This window comes from Opisthorchis viverrini, assembly GCF_000715545.1.
Source record: "Opisthorchis viverrini unplaced genomic scaffold opera_v5_75, whole genome shotgun sequence".
Taxonomy (NCBI): Eukaryota; Metazoa; Platyhelminthes; class Trematoda; order Opisthorchiida; family Opisthorchiidae; genus Opisthorchis; species Opisthorchis viverrini.
In genome coordinates this window covers 112007-125392 of record NW_008751732.1, presented here as the reverse complement: position 1 = coordinate 125392, position 13386 = coordinate 112007, and the positions used below count along the sequence as shown (strand labels likewise).

General features: G+C 42.7%; 1 protein-coding gene across 1 annotated transcript; it reads left to right on the top strand.

The window, feature by feature from the left end:
- Positions 1–1093: 1093 nt before the first annotated feature.
- On the top strand, positions 1094–1984 carry T265_13530 (hypothetical protein; the record flags this gene model as incomplete). The annotated part of the gene is made up of 1 exon (XM_009169328.1): positions 1094–1984. A coding segment is annotated over one exon (891 nt), but the record flags the coding sequence as incomplete, so codon positions are not given.
- Positions 1985–13386: the final 11402 nt, after the last annotated feature.

Here is a 13386-nt window from a genome sequence, read left to right as displayed (position 1 = left end):
GCATCGGTGTTGAACACTGACATCATGCTATCGATGATGTTGATGATATTCTCACTGTATGATGTGCTTGGTAGTACTACAATCTTTGTACCGTAGGTTTGAAGTCAAAGTGATCACAGATCACATCTGATAAAAATCGATAGTCTGTCCAAATTTTGGTGAAAAGATTTGGAGTGTGGAACAGTTTCGTCCACAGTTGATGCCGTTGTTGAATTTTTCTAAAATAACTTGAACTAAAGTAGTTTATTATCCGATTCGCCACAGTTTAGTCGAATTGATACCCCCCTCTTTGCTGTGCTATTTCATTTTCGGGGTGTGGTAAATTCAGTTGGAATTCTGGTCACATTTTATGGATATTTCGCGAGATACCTTCATGGGATATCTTTAGTTTAGAGAATATTAATGATGTTGAGTATTAGCGAAATTTACTCACTCGCAAACAACTTTGTTTTGCGAGTCGAACAATTTTCAGCAACCTTATGAGTTATGTATTACGCCACATGTTGAATTTTGTTTTAGTCTTAGTGGCATTCTAGTAAGTTCGTGTCAGTTGATCAGAATCGTTTGCGTAGTTTCCGCAATTACCAGTGGCAGTTTTTCTTGGGACCACGTACGTCGAGTGATTTACATCACAGACCGGCCAACATATTTGAAAAGTGGACTCTGAATTGTTTAAGATTTCAATAGCACTGATCTACATATATGAATTTTCAAGTTACTTCCGTTTGTTTCCGTTTTCCTAATCGCTCCATTTCATGATTTCTTCTTTCTTTGGACTTGGCACCCAATCCTGTAGTCTTACCTCCTTATGCACATTGTGCTTGATGCAGCACCCCTTGTTCTCATGGTGAGTAGTCTTGGGCCTTCAAACAACAGGTATTTTAAATCCTGCCTGCTCTGAACGACTTCTTGAGCCATCTCTAGCTCCCAGTTGCTCACCCATTATTGTCTCCTTGGTGCCCTTTCTATACGTGAGCTCGTATCTTTGTCCCTCTAATTCCACCCTTTTGTGAGTTGTTTCATTTAATACCCTAACCATATGCGTTCCGTTATTTTCAGAAATCCGATCAATCACTGACGCGTGACTATTCCCATGAATGTCCGCAGGACTATCAGACTGGCAGCAGGTGGCTTTGTTTCCGCCTTGGCCGCGTTTGAAGCCCAGGTGAATTTAAGAAACTTCCAACAGACCGATAATGTAAAGGATGACACATCACGTTCATTCCTGTTACGGGCCAAATCTTTCTTACAGCCTTTCAATGCCTTATCCTCAGCTTGTGCACAGACGACTACCATCCCTCCCAAAGTGACACCATGGGACTGGAATTGGGACGGGCGCCACCCACAGTCTTCTGTGGTACAAGCGACCGGTGACAATTCCGACGGGCAGCTGAAGCGAAACACGTGTTCTCGTCATCTGATTTTCATAAGGCACGGTCAGTATCACTATGCGGAGTCAGATGAAGAATGCCGCTTGACGCAGCTTGGTCGAGAGCAGCTCGATTTAACTGGGTTACGGTTAAAACACCTGAAATTTCCCTATTCTATCGTTCATTACTCCACGATGACTCGAGCTGTTGAATCTACTGAAGAAGTGCTGAAACATCTACCAGGGGTCAAGGCTATCCCGTCGGATTTGCTGCGTGAGGGTGCACCGTACCCTTTGGAGCCTCCTCTTCCCTACTATCGTCCCACAGCAGAAGAGCTGAAAAGAGATGGCGATCGAATAGAGACTGCTTTCAAGTCATTTGTTCATCGTCCAGATTGTGGTCAGACTCGAGATACATATGAAATCTTCATTTGCCATGCTAACGTAATTCGTTACTTTGTTTGTCGTGCTTTGCAGTTCCCTCCGGAAGCTTGGATTCGATTCTCCCTTGATCACGGAAGCATAACCTGGCTTGTTATTCGTTCCGATGGTCGTGTTGTCCTCCGTTGTTTAGGTAATTCTGGATATATGCCTCAAGAGAAAATATCGGTGCAGTAGTCAGCCCTTCGTTCATCACCTTACTTGATTCCGGTATGCCATGACTCGTTCGAACGAAACGCCCAAGTCGTTTTTAATTATTTGTTCTCATTATCCCACCCATTAGGCATCTTCATGCTTCTTTGTGTTTTCCACATTCTGTACATAGGAAAAAGAATGTGCGCCAGTCTACTACTATATTTTGACTTGTATTACTCAGTCTTGTTTAGCGACGCGTGGTTGGGGGACAACATTACTGAAGTAGATTTTTCAGTTACGTTGGCTTTTGATACACCATGTATGTAGGATAGCAAGATGGCTCAGTGGTAAGACCGCGAATTTACTGACCGGAAGGTCCGTGATTCGAACCCGACCTCTGCCTCTCGACTCAGGGTGGTACGCTTTCTAACTTTCTTGTTAACCGCAATGCGCGCCACACTTGTAATGAATATACAAACACAGGAATTAGTACTACAAATTCGAATGTTGGCGGGAAGCGCAATGTGCAGCTGGTTCTCGTGGTCCATCGTACATGAAGGTTTTCTGAGAACAGTGGCCAGGTCCGAGCCATGTGATCATCGGAGTTTCAAGGACGGTCAAAAACTGGGTGTCTCCTTTGTTATGATTCATATACACTGAGGATATACCACTCCAGTGGACAACAAATTAGAATTTTGGCGATGGAGGAAGCATAGTTCTGGTCGAACGTAGAGTGACCGCTGCGTCATTTGGTTTCACTCACGTGTATGCCCTTGCTACCTATCAAAATCTCTCCACGTCAAGCCGGTTAAATCCTCACGTGCAATTGCACCGAGAAGTGCATTGAAGTGCAGATGAAAGAGCTTGTATCCGAGTACGTCTCGAGCACATTGAATCACTGCAATGACGGTCACATTATGCTTGATCGGAATCCATCTTCTATTGCTGAATACTTAATTTCGTATGACCAGCCTTCAAATTCATCCGACTACTGCACTACTCGAGTCAGGTCTGGATCTTTCAAAATCGCTTAAGCCAGCCTGCGTCGATCTTGGTCCATAAGACCCAGCTGTACACTGTTGTATCTTCGAGTTTTTCTACGCACGTGTATTTGTCACCTTGTAGAATGTTACGATTGGTGAGAACATTCGAAATGGCACAATACCATGCCGAATGTCTTCCTCTTCCGTTTTTTATTCGGTTGCTGTTTGAGTTTACAATTTACGCAACCAATGGCTTTTAAATGTTGATGTGACAGCACTACTTAATGGACCCCTCTACATGCTGTTTTAATACAATTTTCGGGATATGTAGCCAAGGACACCCAGCTACCGTTAGATCTCCCTACTGAAGTGGAAGAATCACAAAGGTAGTGGCACCGCTGCACGTGTTCTATAGTCCCAGGTTTATTTATCGGCAACGGCGAACCGAGCTACAGCACAATGCACACTGTGTTCGTTACTCACAGAAATGGTTTACAAGGGAAGGGCTAGCACGTAACCAGACTACCTCCACAATAATGGTGGACACTGAATTGATTGAAAGCGTGAAACAACCAGTTTAACGTGAAAAGTACTCCTCTTTGTAAAACCCAAAAAGGAATAAAGCACAACCGTGGAGAATCATGAAACAGGTCAGACCTAGTTATCTTGGAACTCTTCACGTTCCATGATTTAGCATTGGGATTTAAAATTACGCACAGAACACTACTGTCGCCGATGCAACGGGGCCGTTATGTGTGCTACGTCCACTTTGCCGGTGATATCGACTGTTTCCGGAGTGTTTCTCCGGCTGTCTGTCCACTAGAAGCCTACTTAACGACAAAAATTATCTCAAGTCTCGAATGAGCAGACCATTTGCTTCTTTGTAGAACTGTTCCGGAAAGGTGCGTCATCTATAATCGGGGAGGTTCGGGACCTATCTGTTTCGTTTGCTTTCCACTGGTCAGCTTTTGAGCATCAACACTCCTTACCGATAAAGGTCGAGCAGTTTCAAAATCTCAGCCTTATACCTTCCAGACCACAACTGCTGCAATTCCGCTACCGAAGGTTGAAAGCATGTCATTTGTCGGCTGCTTACTCTGTCGTCCATAAGTGTGAATTCTAAACCAGATATGGCTAAGCGTAAAAACTTCGAGAAATCTCTCATTTGCACAGGAGTTCGGTTTTGACAGGAGACTCAACTGAATGCAGCTAAGTTTTTCGTTTTTCATGGTACGCCTCAACTGAATGTGCTGCATCAGGCCGCCTCATGTTTCAATTGGCACGATATTCGAGATATCGCAGTACTTTGATTTGTGGAAGTAACACACTACTCATAAGGTTTTCAGCTACCCACGAGTAGTTTATGTCTAGACACAGACGTGAGGATACCATAAACGGGAGACTTGACTGGAGTTCAACTGAATCTCTCGTTGAGACCAAACTGGTTTGCAAATGAGTGTATTTTGCAGAAGTGAGTATCCCTATCACATCAGTTCAAACACTTGGAGAAAAATTGTCGACTATCCAGCTTATTAATAACTTCAAACTAGAAAGCACTAGGATGTGGACTGGATCGTTGAAACATCCATTCAATTTCACCAACGTTATGCAACATACCCGATATTATTTTCTTTCGTGTGATCAAACCGTACAATGTACACTATCTGATTGGTATACGACATGTTCTACAGTAGGCCTGCTATTGCAGACAGCAACACTGAACAATTGTCTTGGAACGAAAAGCCCGAATTCATCGACAGAGCACAAGGGACTGACTTATGTTGCGTTGGATTTATTGCCGAATTTCAGGATCCAAAATACTTTGAAAAACCAACTATGGTCTTTATCCAGGCATTGCGTTTGTTACCATCTAGATTGACCGCTTCTGAGAAGAAGCCTAAATAAGACGAGTATAGGAAACTTGCGGAAGCGAATTTGATGCTACTATGTGTGTTAGGTCTCGCTGTGTGAATTTTGTATCGCTTACTCTGTGCTTGAACTACGCAGTGCACAAAATTCGGGTTTTTATTAGGTGTAAACTATCGTAGTTCGCCTAGTTAATGGATGAGGACGAATTGTTGCGTCTGTACCAATGAGTTGATAATAGTTGGGACACAGCCTGGCCATCACTGTGAACTAGCGTCGGCCAACTATCCTCAGCATACGGAAACTTATCTAGCGTTGAGAACCCAACAAATTTCAATGAAATCATGAAGAATAAGCCATCGGTTGCAGTCAGTGACTGGGCTTCCTGACTTGGTCTCTGTGCCTTACATTTTGTGTATACGAACAAACTTACGAGTACTATCACAAAACAAACTCCTAATGTGGTCGTTCGAAAAGACATAGGACTTAAAATGGGCACAAAGAGCCGGAAGCCTGGTTCAACCAAATGAGGCATACGGCAATGTTAATCACATGTGATGCATTTTAACCAGAATACTCCTCTAAATCCTTTTCGTGTTGTAGATGGTCACCCACATATTTTTTTCTGAGACCCGCAAACCATATGTGCTTCGGCGAAAAAGTTGCACTCAACCTAACTTCTATATAAACACTAAACATCCCAGTATATTCCTTAAATCGAGTCAGGCATCACACAACACACCACGTTCCCCACTGGGGTTTTAATAAGAATGGAATCTGATTTCCTGAGTGCCCATGTTTGGCAAAGCACAGCTTAAAACTGGTTGTTTTCTCATCATCTTAGTTCTGTCCAGCTTGCCATCAACTGTTTCTTATAGCACACATCGTTGATTTCTCGAACTGAACTATCATTACTGTTTTTGTGCACTGCTCTGTTGTGTTATTTGACCAGTTGCAGCATCGTGATCTGCTCTGCCCACATTCGTCATTCCTTCGGAAAAGAGGCCTATTCGATCGTGGGTGAGCTTCATACATATAAAAAAGTGTTGCTGTAGGGCTGAACATTTAAACTTCTAAGCTGGCGTGAACCGATGAAAGCTCAGCTCATTTCAACCTCGGATGTAACGGGCCAACGGTATCTTCGAGTGACGCGTAATACCAGAACCTCCGAGAAGGCAAAACAAAGTCGGAGATGGGTTTCCATACGGTACTTTTAATGCAAGACATAAATTCATAAAATACACAAACCTCGACAGAGGGTACTCGTCCACAACAGATGGTTCAATTGGACTACATAAGTACGAACAAAATGAGCAAACACGCTCCCACGTGCCACAGACACACGTGCATAGAGCCGGCCACAAAATGGCTGGATGGAGTCAAGGCCAAATGAGTGAGTAACAGAAGCCAGCTCACATACACGTAACAAACACAAGAGTGGAGTGAGGGTTACAGACAGGAACAGAGAAAACGTGGGAAATTTTAAAGATGAAAGTAATGGACGGCCTCTCGGGTTTTGTCGCTTTTCTTTCGCGTTTCAATCAGCTATACACCCAAAAAGTGTCACTTGTGAGTTGTTCAGTATCCCTTGGGTGCCACCTGTCTTGGATCATCCGAGGTTATGTGAATGAACTTTGAAAAGACAGCCTTTAGTCAAAGAAAAATCAGGCTCGTGGGACGAGCGGAAACTTCAAAATTTGTACTCGCATATCTCAACACGGATGCGTGTCCGCGAAACCCATTCATATTCAAGAGTCGCAGAGCAAGTACCGGCATAACCGAAGTTGCCACGCATACGGTTCGTTCGAACTTTAGTTCAGGTGCTGCTCAACTTAATTCACCCGGACATACATCTTTGGATGCATTCGGGTTTGCGCCTGTCATATCCTTATTGTAACCCGGCTAATAAGTGCAGAATAGTATTGTGCTTAGACACATTAATTGGGCCCATGAATTTCCAGCCGAACGAACTGTTTCGGCACTGGAATAATGGTAAATTCCAAACTGTGGAGCTCCTCACACGTTGCACTGGGAAGTATTTTTTTTATGGATGCTAAGTTATCAAATGTGACTCGCTTGGCTGATGTTGATTGTAGCTTCTAAAGTGCCCAAGAGGAAGTAGATGCTTTGATTCCGAACATATAAATGCATCGAATGTAAAAATACAGTTTTTCGGCCCCTTCCTAGAAGATCTGACGAGGTGGATGATCGAAAACAGGGCCATGTAAAATGACGATTAGACAAACAAACTTGTGACATTTCTAAGCATGTGTGCCATCATAATGATACCGTACCTTTGTGATCTGAACATAAGTTGCCGCAATTTCACCAGAACATTGGAAGTTGGCATAAAAGCGAAGAAATTTTCATTGCATTTTTCGCGTGTTAACTAAAGCGAGGCTTTCATTCCACCAGGCACATTTGTGGCGCTTTGAGGAAAACTTGTTTCCTAACATTCGCCTCTGCCAGTCTATAACCACAGGCTCTGCAAGGGCTGGAAAAAATACTTGAGCCACAGTGCTTAATCTCATGAAATGTATGACTTTTTTTGTATGAAGAGCGTCGTGTCACGCTTCCCATTGGCTTTTGTCTCGCAGTTCTTGGAGAGTTCTTGATCTGTAGGAATACTGAGACGCCGTATTTCTTGGAGGATATACTCGGATCCCCAATCTGCGGGGAAACTCTAAAGTTGCCTGTATCCTACAGACAGCAAAATGTTTTTCTTGAATCATGTGCTGTTGCTCAGGGTACTGGGGTTTTGTGCGCCTTGTTATTCGAGATACTGTCCGTGTTTTCACAGAGCAACAGTCACGGCATTTCCTCCGAAATAATTTCACCAGGGGCCGTAGTGTTACGGCCCCAACATCCAGCCGTTACTTGAATCTTGTCCCCATCTTCATTCATTAAAATCACTTGATAATGAAAATTCTGCTATGTGCACCGATTACTTTCAGGCGACTATCTGCTTTAAGAGGATTAGTCAGTTTAGGAAATTTCTTGGGTACACTCTGCTTGGGGGCCTCGGATCTTCAAAACTGGCGACCCATGGTCGGTTCCATTTACGGAGTCCGAACTATCTAGTGTTTAAACGGTTAGTCGGGAGGTCACCGGTTCGATACTCTCTGGAATTTCGTGAGACACTCACTGCATATGACTCTTGATAAGGATGAAACAACTGTACAGTAACTCTCCGCTTGCCAGTACAGATTGGCTTCACATATGAGACATAGTCTTAGTTGAATGTTCTGGATCAGTTATTCAGCTTTAATGACTTTACTGCACGCCTAAGCATCCCTTCAATACCCGTTCAAGTGACCGTACGCTAGCGAAGTTGAAAAGTTTCAGTGACAGTGAATATCCGTGTACGTAGGACACAACATTGAACTTGGTTCTCTTTGCTATGCACTTGGATGCAAGCTTCGACTGATGAGTAATGGATATTAGCGCTACGAGCTTCGCGACGACACTTTCGGTTGGGGGGGGGGGGGTATCCACATTACTTCACGATTAGTCAAACCAAAGGCAGTCTGAACGTCCACCAGATATGCTGTAGTAGGCTACATGTTTTTTGTCTTGGAAACAACACTTGGTTCAAAAAAACTTCTGGGACGGAAACTTTCGTTGGTCTCTTAATCTGGAGAAAAATATAAGATATTTTGGCAACAGTATGTATGAGATTAGTTCATCTATAGTTGCTACCGACCGATTTGTTGAGTCTTAGAAATTGATGTTAACTTTAAGTTGTCCGAAAGTCATGGATCAGATTTAGCTTTCCGATGTCTCGTTTACTGCATTCTTTTGTAGAGTGTGCTTCCACTACGTTGGAAGGACGAAAGTGGGTATCGAGCGCTGTCACTTCCATGGCGGTCCGCTGAATTCACCCCCAGGGAGCTGGTCGAAACCTGAATCCAAACCAACAGCAGCAAAACTTTATTTAGCTTTCATAGATTGAGCGAATCAGAATATCTTCGGACTCGGACGCCAAACCGTTGGTGCTGGTCAACTGTCCTATATATGTTCACTGCCGTCTAATATGTTGTAGTTGGTTTAGAATGTGCCCTCATTCATAAGGCAGATGGATCCAAGGACGTAGTCCTCAAAAAATCTTCAGGAAACTTCACTGATAATGCCTGTCAGTGAATGTCACCATTGATGTACTGACACGCAAGGGAAAGCGATGCTCTATGGTGTTCGCTACGCCAACGTAAAGCTCTGCATTCGTCGGATGACTGCAGTACCTGAATAACACCGTTATTCAGGTTGAAAGTTGGCCTATGGCCCTTTACTCACATCGGTCGGAATTCGTAATGGTCTCTGAAGAGTGTATGGATGCTATCCTGTGCCTCATGCGTGCTTAGTAATCAGCTTTCCATGCTGGCTAAAATCAGTCGCCAGGGAAAGAAGGTGTAAACCCCCTATAGATGTAGAAGTGAGTATTCCAGAAACAGAAAATAGCTTGAAAATTCTCCAGAGGATACTCAATATGAACTCCACTAGGGAGTTGTTCACCCCTGAGGAGGCATGTGTTGCAGGAGTCCTGCAACATACCAGATAGTTCAGTGGTTAGAGCGCAAATTTACTGACCGGAAGGTCCGAAGTTTTTGACCCAACCTCTGTTTCTCCACTTCTCCTGGGTAACCTGGCAGTATCCCATCCTTCGTGCTTCCTTCTCCACCAGAAGGGTGATAAAGCTGAATGATTTCTTTCTGTCATTTTTTGTTAGCTGTTCGATTGTCTTCAGTGATCGTACAACTCAACAACAGTACTGATGTCACCATTAGTCATCCATCTATTATCTGAGGATGTCATTCCATATAGCGACTCTTTGCATGAAATAGCTGGTTCGTCAGAAGGCATGAAGTTTTGAAGTATAGCCTCTCTGGCATCTATGATTAGGTTCAGGCTAGGTGACAGCTCTCGAACAGATTTTTCACGCGTATCTCAGAGGTTTAGTGGGCATTTATTCCACCCTAACAGGGTTTTAAATAAAACACTTGTGAAACAGCTATTTCCTACTTAGCCTAAGCACCGATTATAGCCATATCGGTAACCCATTTTGCATGTCCTCATATGGGTGTAATATATATTTACTTGTATATAAGAAGCGAATCGACTTGAATACCTTTGGCAGCAGAAAGACAACATGCTTACGCTGGGATTTGTTGCACGCACATGTTTAACATCCCGATATTACTATGCAAACTTCCATGAGACTGTACACTGAAAGTGAACGTCCTAAGTCAACAAGTTTGCTTTTACTGCTATAAGGAGTAAGTCTTGTTTGTTTACATATTCCGTTGGATTGCGTGTTGTTTTCGCGCTCATTGTAACCAATATGGAACGATCAATTTCGCCATCAACGCGATTGTTCACGATTAAATGGGGGTGAAATCGCTTTGTATTACCTGCAAGTTGTACTAAATTTATGTAAAACTGCTTTTTCAAGGCTGTAGTTCAGCTGAAAACAACAAACGAGCAAATCTAAACAAGGTAGCCTTTCCTGATAACTATTTCACAGGAACTCAAATGAGCGGAATTGTGTTTGAGATAGTCTAAAAAACAAGTAGCCCATGTTCTAAATCAAAAATATAACTCTACTTAAAGAGAAAGTAACTTCGGCTGATTATTAGCCAGCAGTTGTGTCAGTAGGATCGGAATGAACTAGTCAACCTTTTCTGCCTGTTTCTTGGCACACTGGAGTACCCATTTTATCCACTTTATTCGAAGCCAGGTTAGAAGGAAGTTAGGGTCTGTGCACGAGAATGTCATCGGTTTTCAGTCCGATATCATATGTATCACTAACACAACCCCGCCAATGAAACACTCCGAAGAAATTAAGCCAAGTCAAGATGTTTGCGCAACTGGAGGTTAACTCCCAGCGAACACAATCACAACGGAGATAGAATTGCATATGGAAGCATATGGTATGAAACGAGAATGCACACCCTTAGTGTTATATATAGATTTACTAGGTAGGTGCCATAGGCCTGAACTGCCTGAACAATGAAATGAGAATGATATAGCTGCGGGGTGAATCCCTTTCACAGTACACGTAGAACGGAATAGAATAAATCGAAGTTGCTTGAGATAACATACTACTGGAATCAAAAGTATTATTTACAGGGCAATGGTCTAAGCGGGGAATGACAAAGTTACTCAAGTTAGTATTGTAAGCGAAGATCAGTCTGAATTTCGACCGATTGTTGGATGTTGAAGCGGCCTTAGTTAGAAAAGAACGTGGAGGATGATAGACAGTGAAAAGACATACGCGTTGCTTTGTATTCTGAAGACGAAGCAACTAAATACATTCCTTGATATGCCGCTGCATCCAGAAACAAGACTCAGCGATCGGACAGTGGGGTGGAAGTGTTCCTTAGGTAGTCCAGCACTGGCTACATCGTCGGTATATCCGCACTGGATAAAATGCTCAAGGATAGGCGTGCTATTAATATACAAGAGAGAAGAAAACGGAGAAAACATTCGTATGTCTCTGAAGAGTGACATAGAGTTGGTTGCTCAATCCCAGAGTCTGGATTGTGAGGTATTCTTTAGAAATCCGGACGAGACTTAACTATCACCTTCGAGAAGAAGTTACATTTTTCCGTTGATTTCATCACTCTGTTTCCACAGTCAACCGAAGAAGCGACCAGGTATGCTAAGCAAGCGAACTCATGTCGGATAGCTTCGTGTGTGGTGTACTGTGGAAAACAAACTTACAAAAATGAAGTGGAATGAAATCAAGAGAGATGTTTGGTGAAAGAAAATGTCTACTCGAGGTTAGAAGAGATTCATTAAGACTTGGGCCGATGTCTTCCAAGGAACTTTCTGGGCGCTGGAAAATCACTGTAAGAACAATAAGGACGTTTGATAAAAGTTCAGACTATTTGGAATTTGTGGCTATCGAAAGATGGTTAGAAACGTTCCTTAGAAGGGAACACAAACTTCTTACTCCAGTAGAAGGTTCAGCTCAAACAGAAACGATCAACTGCTGAAGTTGTTAGACCTATCCGCCGGAAAATTATTGTGTAATGCAAGACTGAGTTAATCTGCAGCTTGGAAAAATCACGGATGGGGCTTCTCCCATATTTTCTGAGTGATATATTTGAGCGTATAAATCTCGATTATGTTTACAGCTTGCCCCGGTTAAGTCTTTTGTTAGTATCCTTTCTCTAGATCATGCGCTAACAATGAATTTGGTCGAGATACCACCATGCCGACATAACTTCGATAGTTCCGGCAAAGAAGAGTCTGATGGAGCCATCAACCAAATTACCTCAGTATCCTAGCGGATACCAAAGAAGTGATGTGAACTGATGACGATTTGTCATGTCCTGGCTAGTTTTGGACAAAGCTATCGGTTTGGATAAAACGTCAGTTGCTACTTAAATCAGCTAAACCGGTTATGGACTGTTTCACCGACCTGATAACTAATGTCTTATGCAAACAGAGTGATTTACTTCGCTTCCATGAGAAGCTAAGTAAAATCGAGTTCAAGTCAAGTCAGCCCATTCAAAGTTTTATGCAGCCTTGGGTGAAATTTCAGCCTATAGGTTTGCAACGTTATCATACCAAAATGATGGGATAATTAAATATGTATCAATGGAAAAACCATTCAACAGATATTTATTGGTGGTTGTATTTGAACCGCTCCTGATCGCTTAACACAGCCTTTTTTCAGCACAGAGAATTCATGTTGTAGTAAGGTCCAGTCGCATAAATTTTTTCAGGTGTTTAGGTGGAATTCTACCATATGGAGTTCCTACTGTATTCAGATGACAAACAAGTGAAAATCATCAAAACGGTCTCCTCCGAAGCCAGAGAAACACCGAAAAATTACAAGTACCATCGACGGTTTTCACTAATAACCGTTCACTGCTCGCAAAGCTGAACGACAGGGCTGAGCTGCTCGGTCAAACAGAACATCAGCTCACTGACGTTTTAATGTTACAAAAAAGCTGACTGCGTGCTGTCGATAGTGAAATTACCCAGTTTGATGGCTGCAATCTGGTTGGGACTGATGGTCTCTTAACAGAGGCGATAGGTTAATCACATGAGACTCAAGGTTTGCGTTTCTCCAAGTTTTCCGTACTTCATCAAGAGGGTATAGTTGTCTGATTTTGAGATGATGAAATCTATCGCAAACATCGTTTATTTGATTAGTATTCATGCGCTTACTGTCTCCGTTGCATAAATCCCTTCCTTGGATCAGTCTATCTGTATCTTTGTCGGTGATCTAAACATGTCTACCTGTTTCCTCCTAGGACCCATCAACTTCGCGTACCTCTTGCTAAAATATATGCTCAACCTGATTTTACGTTTGCTAATAACACCGAGATATTTGCTATCCACAAAAGCGCTCTCATTAGTTCACCTACTTGTTGCATTTTAGCCGTCTTTCTGAGGGTGTACTCAAAAGAAAAGTGACAACTTTATCCTAAGTGTTTCTCTGGAGATTGTTCACAAGACAAGATAAACTAACCCAGGAATATGGTATTGTTCATCGATTTTCTATTGTGATTACAGTCTGTCGACCTATTGTAAACGCTTAATTGGTTAGCTCAAATTCTTTTCTGATTTATGTTTTCTGCAGGG